The 13,624-nt window shown below is 36.3% G+C and overlaps 3 protein-coding genes and 1 long non-coding RNA gene across 8 annotated transcripts; 3 read left to right on the top strand and 1 right to left on the bottom strand.

The window, feature by feature from the left end:
• Positions 1–122: 122 nt before the first annotated feature.
• Positions 123–1,019, bottom strand: LOC110224766. The gene is made up of 2 exons (XR_002329271.1): positions 949–1,019; positions 123–433 (listed from the first exon to the last, which is right to left on the bottom strand). It is a non-coding gene; the product is annotated as an uncharacterized LOC110224766 (long non-coding RNA).
• On the top strand, positions 978–9,002 carry LOC9329996. Of its 4 annotated transcripts, XR_002329270.1 has the most exons (9): positions 1,491–1,611; positions 2,211–5,572; positions 5,936–7,156; positions 7,714–7,896; positions 7,998–8,161; positions 8,262–8,343; positions 8,441–8,482; positions 8,658–8,762; positions 8,885–9,002. XR_002329270.1 is itself a non-coding variant. In XM_021011759.1 (4 exons), exons 2-3 carry the CDS (start codon positions 2,237–2,239, stop codon positions 7,142–7,144), a joined length of 4,545 nt encoding a protein of 1,514 aa, XP_020867418.1. In that variant the 5' UTR covers positions 1,491–1,611; positions 2,211–2,236; the 3' UTR covers positions 7,145–7,156; positions 7,242–7,353. The 4 variants fall into 4 exon arrangements, 1 of the variants encoding a protein (XP_020867418.1); XR_002329269.1 differs by lacking the exons at positions 1,491–1,611; positions 8,885–9,002 and adding an exon at positions 978–1,063 and having other exon boundaries at positions 8,441–8,698; XR_002329268.1 differs by lacking the exon at positions 8,885–9,002 and having other exon boundaries at positions 8,441–8,707.
• LOC110224140 (5-methyltetrahydropteroyltriglutamate--homocysteine methyltransferase 1-like) lies at positions 7,520–8,530 on the top strand. Its single transcript, XM_021010486.1, has 6 exons — positions 7,520–7,539; positions 7,607–7,623; positions 7,714–7,896; positions 7,998–8,161; positions 8,262–8,354; positions 8,441–8,530. Exons 1-6 carry the CDS (start codon positions 7,520–7,522, stop codon positions 8,528–8,530), a joined length of 567 nt encoding a protein of 188 aa, XP_020866145.1.
• On the top strand, positions 8,718–13,580 carry LOC9327305 (MLO-like protein 9). Of its 2 annotated transcripts, XM_021011760.1 has the most exons (17): positions 8,718–8,762; positions 8,885–8,926; positions 10,758–10,902; positions 10,989–11,046; positions 11,143–11,375; positions 11,454–11,570; positions 11,667–11,724; positions 11,827–11,915; positions 12,004–12,078; positions 12,154–12,242; positions 12,316–12,365; positions 12,470–12,510; positions 12,603–12,776; positions 12,848–12,883; positions 12,982–13,049; positions 13,137–13,197; positions 13,290–13,580. In XM_021011760.1, exons 3-17 carry the CDS (start codon positions 10,759–10,761, stop codon positions 13,383–13,385), a joined length of 1,389 nt encoding a protein of 462 aa, XP_020867419.1. In that variant the 5' UTR covers positions 8,718–8,762; positions 8,885–8,926; position 10,758; the 3' UTR covers positions 13,386–13,580. The 2 variants fall into 2 exon arrangements, with proteins under 2 accessions (XP_020867419.1, XP_020867420.1); XM_021011761.1 differs by lacking the exons at positions 8,718–8,762; positions 8,885–8,926 and having other exon boundaries at positions 10,740–10,902.
• Positions 13,581–13,624: the final 44 nt, after the last annotated feature.

The raw sequence follows: 13,624 nt of genomic DNA, 5'->3' as shown, positions 1-13,624 counted from the left end.
TTATTTCTGTATTCAGAAATGTCTCTTGAAATCTCATCAGTTCTAACCTAAAAAAGAAAAAAATCATCAAACTCCTACCATGGAAATTAAATATGTGAATAGGCTTTCATATTACAATTTACTAGTAGACAATATTGATTGATCAATAATTGATGCGATACAAAAGACCGATGTCCTTAGGCCACGAGTTTATGGTAGTCACAAAGCAATATTTTTTCGTGCGATTTAGAGAACTCGGGACATAACTGAGTAAAATATTTTTAACTACTACATACCAATTCTTCGTTTTGGATTTAAAACTCAACTAAATGTTGGTGCGGTTTAAGTCTCCCAATCTTTCATCTTCTTGCTCCCTTTTGGTTTGGCAATTGGAGCATTCATGACTCCGATTTTCTTGTTGTATTTTTCGCGTTGAGGATCATTAGAAGTTCATCTGCACAATCATTCATTATGTAAATAAATATCAAATTCATTCTGAATTTAAACTATGGTGATGCTAATTTGATTAGAATAACATAACAGAAATTTAGCTAATACACAAAAAAATTAAAAAAATACAGCATGTATGTTAAAAATGGCAATATTTATTTGCAAAATTAGGAATGAAATTAAATAATTGTGCTGAATGTAAAATTCTACATATACAAAAAAGTTCAAAATCATTTTGTTTTTGCTGTAAAGAAGCCAACAACATTACATTACATAGCCCACACTTCTTTTTCTTGGCTCCCTCTCTCGCCATCTTTTTGATTAGTCAACTATTTTTGTTTTCTCTCTCTAATTTCGAACATGTTGGGATTTTGTTGATTTCTCTTTAAACCTTTCTCTTTTTATTAATTCTCTCTATTTTCTATGAATTTAATTGTAACACAAACATCCTATTTATAGAGTTATGATTCTAAACACAAATAGTAAATTACTAATTCCTATCTTTTTTTTTTTGTTTACCTTTTCTTCATGATTTCCTTTTGCTCAATCCTCTTTGTTGCTTGATTTTCTTCATTTCTTGAATTTCTTTTTTCTTGATTAGAAAACGAGTCTATTCCAACACAATCTTTGTAAGGTACGTCTCCGACTTTCCATGGCTTCCCCACGTCTCCTCCCCTCTATTAATTTTTTTGTTTAGGGCTTTCCAAGTGATTTTTTTTGAATTTGATTTTATATCTCCGTGATCTGGTTGTTCCTTTTGGTTTCATTCCGATTTCTGGATTTGATCCTCGATCTGATTTGATATTAACGTTGTGTTGTGATCTAAAGTTTTTGATATTGATTTGAATTAGACCATCTTGTTGTTTATCTCTATCTTAACTACGATCAAAGCTGCTCCGCACGTACACCAACTCCCCCTTCACGTTGACAATAAAAAAAAAAAAAAAGAGAAATACTCATAGCCTGATAATAATAATAAATAGGGATATTAAAATCCATGACCAAAAAAAAAAAAAGGGATATTAAAATAAATAGTAATAAAATGCCGAAAGGTACACAAATGACAGAGAGCCCAACGATCGATCTGTCATTTTAGACTTTTGGCTTATAATAAATAAACTCTCACAGAGCGCACTCTTCTTCCTCTCCTCGCCTTCTCGTCTCCGATTCTTCCTCCGTCAGGTTCGTCTCCGAGTTTCTATGTCTTCCTTACGTTGCGTCTCTCTTATTTTTAGCTTCCTTCGCTTTCCTTCTCCACGTTACTTTTCTTAGTGTTTTTTTTGATTGATTCCTCCATCTATTCATCTATTCGCTGAGTGAGTTCATTGGACTCAGATCTGCTTATTTCGATTCGTAGATCTGGTTTCTGCAGGATCTGATTCTTTTGAAAATGATTGCTGTTTTTGTGTTCGTATTCGTTTAGATCCGCTTTTTAATCATCTCTTATCGATAAATCTCGCATCTGGTTTTGATCTAATAGTTTTCGATTATACTCTCAAGTCTCAAGTACTAGTAGTAGACTCAAGTCCCTAAGAGAGAGCTCAAGTTTGTCAGATTAGAACTTAAAAATAGCAGAGAAAACAAAACTACTTGTAAATGTACATAAGACAACCACAGGCACATGAATTTCTAACAGCTTTTATATCAACCTGTCTGTTTGTGAAATACCATTCAATGAATCTAAGCTCAAATCTTAAATACGATCAAATGTTTCCTTTTTTGAGTATGTGAACTTTCAAGCTGTCATCTGATTCTGATTGTTCTTTGTAATTCTTATACAGAAACAACCTGGAAAAATATAAAAGAGATGATCAGTGATCGGTCGTCGGAGTTCAGAGTTCAGATTCGGAGATTATTCGTCATTAAGATCAGAATGTCCTACAGATGGATTTGCAATCATCCCTTTCTTTTGGGGTTCATTGGGTTTTTGTATTTTCTGCATAGATATTGTCCTCTTTTATTTGCGCCTTTGGTCACTGCATCTCCTGTTTTGGTGTGTACTTTCGTTTTGCTTGGCACGATTTTGAGTTTTGGAGAGCCAAACATTCCTGAAATCGATAAGGAACCGGAGATTGTCCACGAGGCTGCTCCTTTTAGAACTGAGGTTTCGAGGGATGCTAATGTTACTGTTGTTGAGAGAGGAGATCAGAGTTTTACGGTGGATAGTTTCGTGGGGGCGGAGAAAGATGTGCTTGAGGATGGGAATGATGATGTTGATAGATTAGTGGAAAACCTACTCAGTGAAGTTGAGGACAATGGTCGGCCTTTTGATTATAGGCCTTTAGTTGATGAGACTCTTGATGAGATTAAACGGGATCCTCAGGTAAGGTTTGAGGAGATAGCATTTATTTTGGATGTGGACAAGATGGGAGAAAGAGTAGAGGAGAAACTGATTGAAAATGATGGGACACAAGCTTTGGGTGGAGAGCAATCGAGGAAAAACGGAACTCTATATGAAAGGATTGACGATTCCAAAGATGATCAGATGGATGTATCTCCAGTTTCACCTTGGAGACCAATGAGGCATGAAGAGGATGAGGATGATGATGCGGACCGTGATGACTCGCTGGATTCTGGGTCTGATGGTGCAGAAAGTTCTTCGCCTGATGCTTCTATGACAGACATCATTCCGATGCTTGACGAGCTTCACCCGCTTTTACACTCAGAAGCTCCTAATCGTGGTATTGCAGATGGTGAAGGATCAGATGCAGCTTCAGAGGGGCCACATAGGAGTAGTAGTGATGAAGGTAGGAGTAGTAGTGATGAAGGAATGGAGTCTGATGTTGACAGTGAAAGTCATGGAGAAGAAGGCGACAACGAGAATGAAGATGAGGAAGAAGATGAAGAAGAGGAAGAGGAACAGGAACATGAAAAGAAAGAAGATAAGGACGACGAAAGTAAATCAGCAATCAAGTGGACAGAGGCTGACCAAAGAAATGTTATGGATCTAGGAAGTCTTGAACTTGAAAGAAACCAACGGTTGGAGAATCTTATTGCCAGGAGAAGGGCTCGCCACAATATGAGACTGATGGCAGAGAGAAATCTTATTGATTTTGACAGTGCTGATATTCCCTTTAATATGCCGCCAATCTCAACTGCAAGGCAGAATCCATTTGATGCTCCATATGATTCCTATGATGATATGGGATTACCACCTATCCCTGGCTCTGCCCCGTCCATTATGTTTGCGAGGAGAAACCCATTTGATCTTCCATATGAGCCAAATGAAGAAAAGCCAGACCTCAAGGCTGACGGTTTCCAAGAAGAGTTCTCTTCTCAACAACCAAAGGATCAAGTGTTCAGAAGACATGAAAGTTTCAGTGTAGGCCCATCAATGCTTGGAGGTCCTAGGCATGATAGGCTACGACCTTTCTTTGTGCTAGAAAGATTAGCAAATGAGGGAACGAGCTATTATCCATTTGAAAGGCAGCTCAGTGAAGTCAGTGAATCAAAAGTCAGTTCGGTTCCTGATACTGAATCTGTGTGCACAGTCCTAGAGGATGATGAAAAGAAGGTGGATGAACATAATGCTGATCGAGAAACTGAAATTGCTAAAGTTGATATGGCTTCTGACCATGATGAAGAAAAAAGCCATTCAGCTTCTGACCATGATGAAGAAAAAAGCCATTCAGCTTCTGACCATGATGAAGAAAAAAGCCATTCGTCTGAGGATTCCGATTTCGATGAACAAGCTGATAGCAGAAAGCTTCATAATGATGTGGCTGAGATAGTACTGGGAAGTGGAGAAGAAACACACCATGAGCAATCAAACATGATGGAAGGAGAAACTTCTGATAAAGGAAATCTTGTTGAAGAGTATTTCAGTGATAGTGATTCATCTTTATCAGAGAAAGAAGAAAATATGCGGGATATCAGTGAAGATGAAGCAATGTTGATTTCGGAACGGGTAGTTGATCTTCATGAAGAATCAGGTGCGTCTTCCCAGCCTTCTTTTGGAGAATTAGAAATCAATGGGGCTAGGGTGGTGGAGGATGGTTACCACCATGATGAAGCTCGTGCTGAAGAATCTTTCATTACTGCGCATCCCTCACTTGATGAGTCAGCAATTCATGCTCTTTGTGGTTTGGGAGATGGCCACCACGAGGAACCTGTTTACGATTCGAGTCCTCCCTCAGGCAGTAGATTCCCATCATTTTCTTCTGTGTCGTCGTCTGATTACAAACCAGATCTACCTGAAAAGAATGGGGAAGAAGTAGAAGAAAATGAAGAGAAAGAACATGAAGTTTATTCTAAAAGCATAGGTCCTGAGGAAATTCATTCCACTTCTAATGAGACTGAAACAAGGACAAAGGAAGTAGGAGAAACTAGCACGCATGTAACAAGAGAGGCAAGCCTTGTCATTGCAGAGGTTGGAATTAATGATCAAAATAACTCAATTGTTTCAGGGTCTGAATTTGAAGATGCCTTAGTTGGTCCGGCTTCTATGCCTTTGGGTAAGAGTGAGAATGCTGATGACCAGGAGGATGACCGTTTATCTGTTTCTAGTTCAGAGGAACTGGAAGAACTGCATGAAGCCGTGAGAGAGGTTGTAGATACCAGAACGCTAGATGTTAGTGCATCTTTGGTGGGCTTGGTTTCTCCTACAGAAGAGGAAGTAGTATCTACAGAGATGGTTGAACAACATCTCCCAATTGAGCATACATATTCACCTCTGGGATCTGGTGATACGAGGGAGCATGTAACATCACTGGAAGAATCACCTGATGTGGTACGTGACATAGCTGAAACTTCAGTAAACAGGTCAGTAGCTGAAGAGATAATGCATGAGGAAGAGGAATCCCGGAAACAAAAAGATCAAGCCAGTCCTCAAACATTCAATGCAGACATCCCAATAGATAATTATGCCACTTTGTCTTCTGGAGCAGTTGAGTATGTTGAGACGCATTCTTTTAATGATGAAGATGTTCCGCAGTTGGAACAAGAACCAGCTCACTCATCAGTTCTTGATGCGGAGGAAGAAATTAACCCCGACCAAACAATGGATATCGAAGTAGACTCTGTAAATGCTGGTTCCCCAAATGTGGGATCTGAAGAAACAACTCCATCTGAATCAGATAGAGAACTGACTTGGTCAGATAAATCTGTGGTAGAACAATCATCTCTTGAACCTGGTGAAGATCAAGTAAGTCATGAAACTTATCTTCTCTCATAAATGCACAATATCACAACATTAATCTGAAGTCTGAACATTTATCTGATGAGTTTAACATACTATCTCCTGCTGCTCTCCTCTAAGTTTAAGATAATTCTATGTGATATACGGGATTAGTTACTTGATGGCGCATTGATACATGTACAAGAACATATTTTATATACTTATCATGTTTCTTATTTGATAATGGTACGTCATCTGGATATGTGGTTTCTTAACTGGAACTGGAAATAACAACAGGTTGATACCTCCAAAATGTTTGGACTTCTTTGTTCTTTCTACAATTTGTTAAGCGGGAGACATGTTTCTTACCGCTGTGATGTGTTATTGCAGGTACCAACTCGTGCAGGTCCTGTTAGTGTCGTCTTTTCCCGCAACATCACTTTCCACGAGTATCACGATGCTCCTGAAGATACAGCGGAGTTATCTTGTTTGACATCTGACACTTCCTCCTCTCCAGCAGAATCTCCCGAGTACACGACACCTATGGTTGGTGAAGGCTCAAGGGCGGAATTCTTCCAAGAGGATATTTATGAGGAGCTTGACGATATGGTGCAGCGATTAGATCAGCTTACAGACTTGCATGCAATATCTGAAAGTCCTCCTGAAATTATCACTGAAGAGGCAGACGAGATAAAAGAGATTGATGAAGGATTGTTGTCTGAACTTGACTCCATTGGAGACTTCAGTGTTAAGGAAATTGTGACAGACTCTGAACCTGGGCCATCTTCGATAGGACCTGACACTGCCGATGAATTGATCGAAGCTCTGCCTGTTCTTGAAGCGAGATCGGTTAAAGACATAGATTCTGCTTTCCAGCAAATCCATGAAGGATCTGAGGTTGAGGATGTTATTCTTCCAAGCACCGTTCAGGATCAGTTGGCTCAAGAAAATTACGAAAATTCAACAGATACTGGGTCAGATTTAGCAGTTGTGGAAGCTACGTCGAAGGAAGATCTAGAAAATGCTATTAATCAGGCTGTTGTAGAGAGCATGGACAAGCAACCAAAATCACCACAATCAGATGGTAGGCCTGGAGAAATCAAGTGTGTAGTTGGATCCGAACCATCAGAGTCTTCAGTTGAAGAAAGATCTATTGATGAAACAAACGTTCCTCTAAACAACACACCCGTAAAAGAAGAAGAAGAAGAGGAAAGTAAACCAAAAGAGATAACATCCGATGTTTTACCTGTCGAAACTCGATCACTGGAAGAATTCCCTAAACCTTCTGAACCAAAAGAGGGGATGTCAATGGAAGTAATCTCTGAAAGAGTGGTGATTCCCACAGAAGCAGCTGGTCCTAGTAATGTAACACTAAGTGATGAAGTTGTGACCGAGGAAGCGAAAGCTGAGACCACCGCAAGCAACACTGATGTGAATGTCCAGAGTCCTGTGTCCAAAGAAACTCCAGAGAATTCGAGGGAAAACATTGCAGAGCAAAAAGGAAAGAAGGAGAAGAAAATGAAGAATAAGACTAAGTCCAATTCTTCAAGCTCCAGTTCAAGTTCAAGCTCAAGCTCTAGTTCCAGTGACTCAGATTGAAAAAATCAAAGGGTAATACATCTCAAACTCAAGTAAATATATCTTTGTTAAATGTTAATGATAGGCACTTCTGGGTTTTGTTTTTTTTTTCAATCAGACTGTGTCCTCTGTTATTAAAAGGTGCAAGAAGAGGCCACTAATCATACTTTTGTACCAAGTTTTCTCCTTTGTATTGGTTTTCTTGTGTGTTTGTGTTTCCTTTTCTCCTCTTTCTTCAGCTTTTCATATTTATTGATTTGATTGATTTGTATTTTTTGAAACTATTGAGGTTTTTTCAGGGTTTTGGTTTGAGTCTTTTCTAAATTTTTTTGTATTGGACCTGAGATATGAAAAAGGTACTGCCGTTTGGATTTTTCTATAAGCATTGTTAACAAAATGGACTCTTATCTAAGACGGTAAGACCTTAAGCTTACTATATTTTTTGGTGGTTCATATTTAGTTGTAAATCTCTTATTAACCAAGTGGTTTGACACCCACTAGTGAGTCTTGACTGCTACTCTCTTGTGTCCCTGGTGTTGACATTGTCTTTTTGAGTTGTTAACTAATGTGATAATGCTTTATTGATGCAGCCATTACATCGTCCCTGAGTTGGGCCCTGAGGTCAACTTCTCTTACGCTTGATTTGGTCAAGGCAGGTTTCCCTGAGGGAAAGTACCTCTTTGCTGGTGTTGTTGATGGAAGGATCACCTGGGCCAACGACTTTGCTGCGTCTCTAAGCACCTTGCAGGCACTTGAGGACATTGTTGGTAACGGTAATATGTTCTTCCCGAATCATCTGCCTTTTACCTGACAATACTAGGTAATTATCAAAAACAAATATATGAAATGTTGATCTGTTGTCTTTCTGATGCAGACAAGCTTGTGGTCTCAACCTCCTGCTCTCTTCTCCACACCGCTGTTGATCTTATCAATGAGACTAAGCTTGATGATGAAATCAAGTCATGGTTGGCGTTTGCTGCCCAGAAGGTCGTTGAAGTGATTGCATTGGCCAAGGCTTTGGCTGGTCAGAAGGATGAGGTATTTTACCCACATGCTTCTCTAGTAGTGAACCCTTGAATTATCTGTAATGTATAAGATTTCAAAAAATCTTGAACTCTTACAATTTTATTTCTTTCAGGCCCTTTTCTCTGCCAATGCTGCGACTTTGGCTTCAAGGAGGTTTTCCCCCAAGAGTCACCAACAAGGGTGTTCAGAAGGCCGTAAGTTTGACGTCAAACTATGGCATTGTTCTCATTCAATGATTTATTTTCCTAATCTTGTACTGATTGAGATAATGTCTTATTCTTGTTATCTCAGGCTGCTGCTTTGAAGGGATCTGACCACCGTCGTGCAACTAATGTTAGTGCTAGGCTAGATGCTCAGCTAGATTTTCACCAAGATTTCTAAACTATCTATAAATATCGTTATACATTTTATATTCTAGCTCATCAAACAACTACCTCTTTTCATCGATCGTTTATCACCTCCAAACTTTGAAATGGTTGTTTCTGTTGCTTTCCTCTGTAATGTCAAGATGTAAAAGACAGCTTGAAAAGTTGAAGTGATACTTCTTCATACCTGGAAGACATATACCACAAAATTCGGGGAAACCTTCGACATGGATCTAACTGATATGCAAGTATGCTTTTTAAATAAATCTTCCAAAAATAATTTTTTTAATAACATATATTTGTATCATATTTAAAATGAGAATATTTATCTTCGTAATAAATTCTTACCAACGTGATATATTATTTGTAGGGCACAAAGAAGACCATCGAAGGAGTCTTTGAGATGATTGAGGTAAAGTTATTCCTAAAACAATGATAATATTAAATCAAAAGTCGTCAAAAAAAAAAATTAAGAAATTTTCTGTTCATTGGACTATTTTAGGGTATTTAACTAACTCAAGAATATGTATTAATTGAATTTCATTTAGTATAAAAGCTACAATAACTTATTACTAACCTTTATATAGAAAAGAAACAAGATTTTACATGGAATCAAAGAGGAAATTAAAATGTTCTCAAAGAAGGCAAAGAACAATTAAGAGTCCAAGGACAACATTTGTTTCAAATAAGATAGAAAGAGATTCATGTTTGAAACTCCTCTATCGTTTTCTAAAAAGTCCAACATGTGATGAAGATTTAAGAACTTACAAAGGTGTTTTCTACGAGACATACAAGGATGCATGTTTTGCAAGAGGTTTATTAGACTTAAGGAGTTTTTTTAAAAATTCTAAAATCGCCTGTTTAGTTTTCATTTTTAATTATTTGAATTTTCTTAGTTATGTTATCAAATTATATATCAATCATAAAGTTTGTTTTTTTTTTTTTCTTTTGGTAGGCTGGAAGAGACAATAGTCTCCCCTATTTATTCAAACAAAATTTTTAAAAATTACAAACAAACACGTCTCGGGTGTGCAGCCCCGTCTACATCCTCTAAAAGAATAACACGATGTAAACCGTCGGCAAGTCGGTTTGCTTCTCTATACACGTGAGAAATCCGGACATTCCAGTCTTTCGATAAAAAGCCATGGCACAAACGCACCAAGAAAGACAGCGGATGAGTATCACTAATCCCACAACTAACCTTATTGTTCTTGGTCCAAAAGGCATTTGATGTATGATTATAATGTATAAAGAGCTTACTCTCTGTTTCATATCAAACCATCCAGGTTTGTGAAGAACTCACCTTTAAGAAACAGAACATTTAAATCAAATTCTAAATATCTATTGTTCCTTGGGTAAATATCTGCAAATTCTGATGAAAAAATAAACTTTCCAATGCGAAACGCACTCGTAACATCCAAGATCTCTATATTCTTGGTAATCAAAGTGTTTAACCACTAGGTCAACTCATCGTTTGTACGATTGATTTTTCTTACTGAAAAGTAAACATATTTTTTCAATAACATGCATAATGCAAGTTTATATGTATGTAACACATTGACAACATTATCATAAATTTGTAGACTATAATTGAGATTAAAAAAAAAAGTGAACACTTCAAAATATAAAACGCGTGGATCATTTTCTAGTAGTATAAATAGGCGAAAATAAAAAAGTATCAGTTTTTCTACTATTTTCTACATTTTATGCACTAAGAAATGGAACAATTTTTTGTAGTACATAAAGACGATTTTGTCCCCTTTATTTTCTCGTTAATATCATTTTAATTGCACATGCTTTTTATTTTTGCATGCTAGTTTAATTTATTAATTATTCTAGCAAATACTATATATCTTTAATCCAATTGCTTAATGATGTCTATTGCAGTTTGCTAACGACGTCTCTTTAATTCTCTCATTTGTTTTTCTAAATTTCCTCCACCAATTATTCCGCACTCGTTCTTCTCCATACATTCCCACTTAAATAATGTGGAAACCTGTAAAATAGGGAAGAAATAAATTGATAAAATCAAAACTAATAATTTTAAGAAAATAACTCACCGGATTTGTCTACACTTTTATCTACTATTTTCGCATGCTCGTCAATGGCAACATCATCCCCTTCCTTTTCATTCTCTCTATCTCTTTGACTTCATTTTTATTGTCTCTTCTCTGTTGACATTGGAATTCTGATAAACAAACTCATACTAAAAAAAAAGATAATCATCACGTACGGTTTTAAAGAATGGCTGGAGGTGGTGGTGGTGGAGGAGGAGGCGAAGGTCCACGACAGCTAGATCAGACCCCGACTTGGGCCGTTTCTACAGTTTGTGGTGTTATCATCTTGATCTCCATTATTTTGGAACTCATCATTCACAAAGTCGGCGAGGTAATTTCATAGAGAACTTTTATACCTTATGTATATATTCTTTGTATTTGTTACTTTTTTGGTTACACTTAATTCCATGCTTGTAGGTTTTCGAACGAAAGAAGAAGAAAGCTTTGTTTGAAGCTCTTGAGAAGATTAAAAATGGTAGCAATCTAGAAATTAAGTTTTTAGTTTCTTGAAATCAAGGAACATTGATTTGTTTCCTATATAATTAACTCAAAATTATGTTACATATTGTAGAGCTTATGGTTTTGGGATTTATTTCGCTGCTTCTAACATTTGGCCAAAACTACATTGCGAGCATATGTGTTCCATCAAGATACGGTCATGCAATGTCATTTTGCGGTCCGTATGATGGACCTAGTGAAGATCATGATGATAAAAAGCTCAAGAAAACAGACCACGCAATGCGTATTCTCTCCTCCATTCAACGTCGTTCTTTGGCTGACGCTCCTCCAGTGAATTGCAAGAAAGTAATATTAACTACTATTTCAGCATTAAAAACTTTAACTAGTTTTATTGAATTATTATTTCTATTTTTGGTGTTTCAGGATTATGTCGCACTTATATCACTAAACGCATTACATCAAATTCATATATTCATATTCTTCTTGGCCGTGTTCCATGTGATATATAGTGCTATAACCATGATGCTTGGAAGAGCCAAGGTAAATTGGTATAACATTGTCAGTGTATACATGTGTCCTGTGTCCATCTCTTGATGATGATTTTAATTGAAATAATTCGATTTTTCGTAAACACAGATTCGTGGCTGGAAAGTATGGGAGCAAGAGGTCATCCATGAACAAGAAATGATGAATGGTAGAGTGAACTTAATTTTTTGATGATATATCCAATTTTTTGATGATATATCCACACACGCACACAAAATTTTACTGTCCTTTCTATTTTTTTTTTATACAGATCCATCAAGATTTAGACTCACACATGAGACATCATTTGTCCGCGAACATGTCAATTCTTGGGCTAGCAATAAATTTTTCTTCTACGTTGTACGATTTTCTTAAGTGTTATTCTTGCTCAATCAGTTATTCCCTCTCTAATCTAATGGAACTAGAGGATACTTTTTTATTTTTTCAGATGTGCTTCTTCCGTCAAATACTTAGATCAGTGAGGAAGTCTGACTACTTGACAATGCGACATGGATTCATAAGTGTGAGTGCATTAATATCTTACATTGATTCTCCATTAATATCCAATTGTTGTTTCTCTAAATACCTATGTAATTAGGTTCATTTGGCACCTGGTATGAAATTTGATTTTCAAAAGTACATCAAAAGATCGTTAGAAGACGACTTCAAGGTGGTTGTGGGAATAAGGTAACTCATATCCTCTTTCACATTTTCAGTCTAATTTTTTTCTAATGAAATCTACCACTGCTGATGATGACAGACCCGAGCTATGGGCCTTTGTAATGTTTTTTTTACTCTTCGATGTTCACGGTTAGTCTTTCGTTTATCATTTTCCTACATTATAATATCTTGTCTTGTTTTCGACATACGACAAACTAATAATTGATCTATATATCTATAAACAAACTTAATAGGATGGTATATTACCGCCGTAATCACCATGATTCCTCCTCTAGTAAGTCGTTAATTTATCTACTATACGAAGCTAGCTCTTTCTTACTTCATAAAATTAAGAAAATTTTATGAACTAATGTGATTGTTTTAAAGTTAACACTAGCCATAGGAACAAAGCTTCAAGCCATTATATCGTACATGGCATTGGAGATTCAAGAGAGACATGCAGTAATTCAAGGGATGCCAGTTGTCAACGTCTCAGACCAACATTTTTGGTTTGAAAAACCCGCTCTAGTACTTCATATGATCCACTTTGTTCTGTTTCAGGTAAATTCATATAAGTGTATGTGATGTTTTAGTATAATTACTGATTTTTTTTTTTTTTTGAAACTTTTCAGAATGCTTTTGAGATTACTTATTTTTTTTGGATATGGGTAAACTTTTCAGAATCTCTTCTTCTAGTTTTACTTTATGTTGGTACTAATTGCTTCTAGATATTTTTATAATAATGAATTAATAATTCTTGTTGCAGTATGAGTTTGGGCTAAGGTCCTGTTTTCATCACCATTTTGGCCTTATAATCATTCGTGTCTGTCTAGGGTGAGTAATAATTTTTCATCAGCAATTTTTTTTTTTTTTTTTAAGTTTCCGAGTTTGTGAAAATTGAATATATGGTCTTGGATTTAGGGTAGTCGTACAATTCCTATGCAGTTATATCACATTGCCCCTTTACGCTCTCGTAACTCAGGTATGCAACATTTATATTTATTTTTCCTTTGAATTTTTTCATTGAATAGTTGTTTATCATGCATAATTCATTTTAAAATATATATTTTATAGATGGGATCGACTATGAAGCGATCAGTGTTTGATGAACAAACTTCAAAAGCATTAGAACAATGGCATAAGAAGGCGAGGAAAAAGAATGAAAAGTGAGAATAATTGGCTTCTCCTTTAATATATGGATTTCGTCTTACTTGACCCTTAAGATAGACCAAATTTAACAGTCTAATAGTTTGGTTACTTAGTAGTCTATACGCAATTTTTGGAAACATAGGCTTTAGCTATGTAATTATTATTTACTATATAAGTTCCTTACATGGTTTAATTTTTGAGTTAATTTTTTCTCTACATGTTTGCCATGTCCTATATTTATAGTTTTGTACAAAATAGTT

The sequence above is a fragment of the Arabidopsis lyrata genome (assembly GCF_000004255.2).
Source record: "Arabidopsis lyrata subsp. lyrata unplaced genomic scaffold ARALYscaffold_1, whole genome shotgun sequence".
Lineage (NCBI taxonomy): Eukaryota > Viridiplantae > Streptophyta > Magnoliopsida > Brassicales > Brassicaceae > Arabidopsis > Arabidopsis lyrata.
The sequence above is the reverse complement of the archived record's forward strand: the minus strand, read 5'-3'. Positions and strand labels throughout refer to the sequence as shown.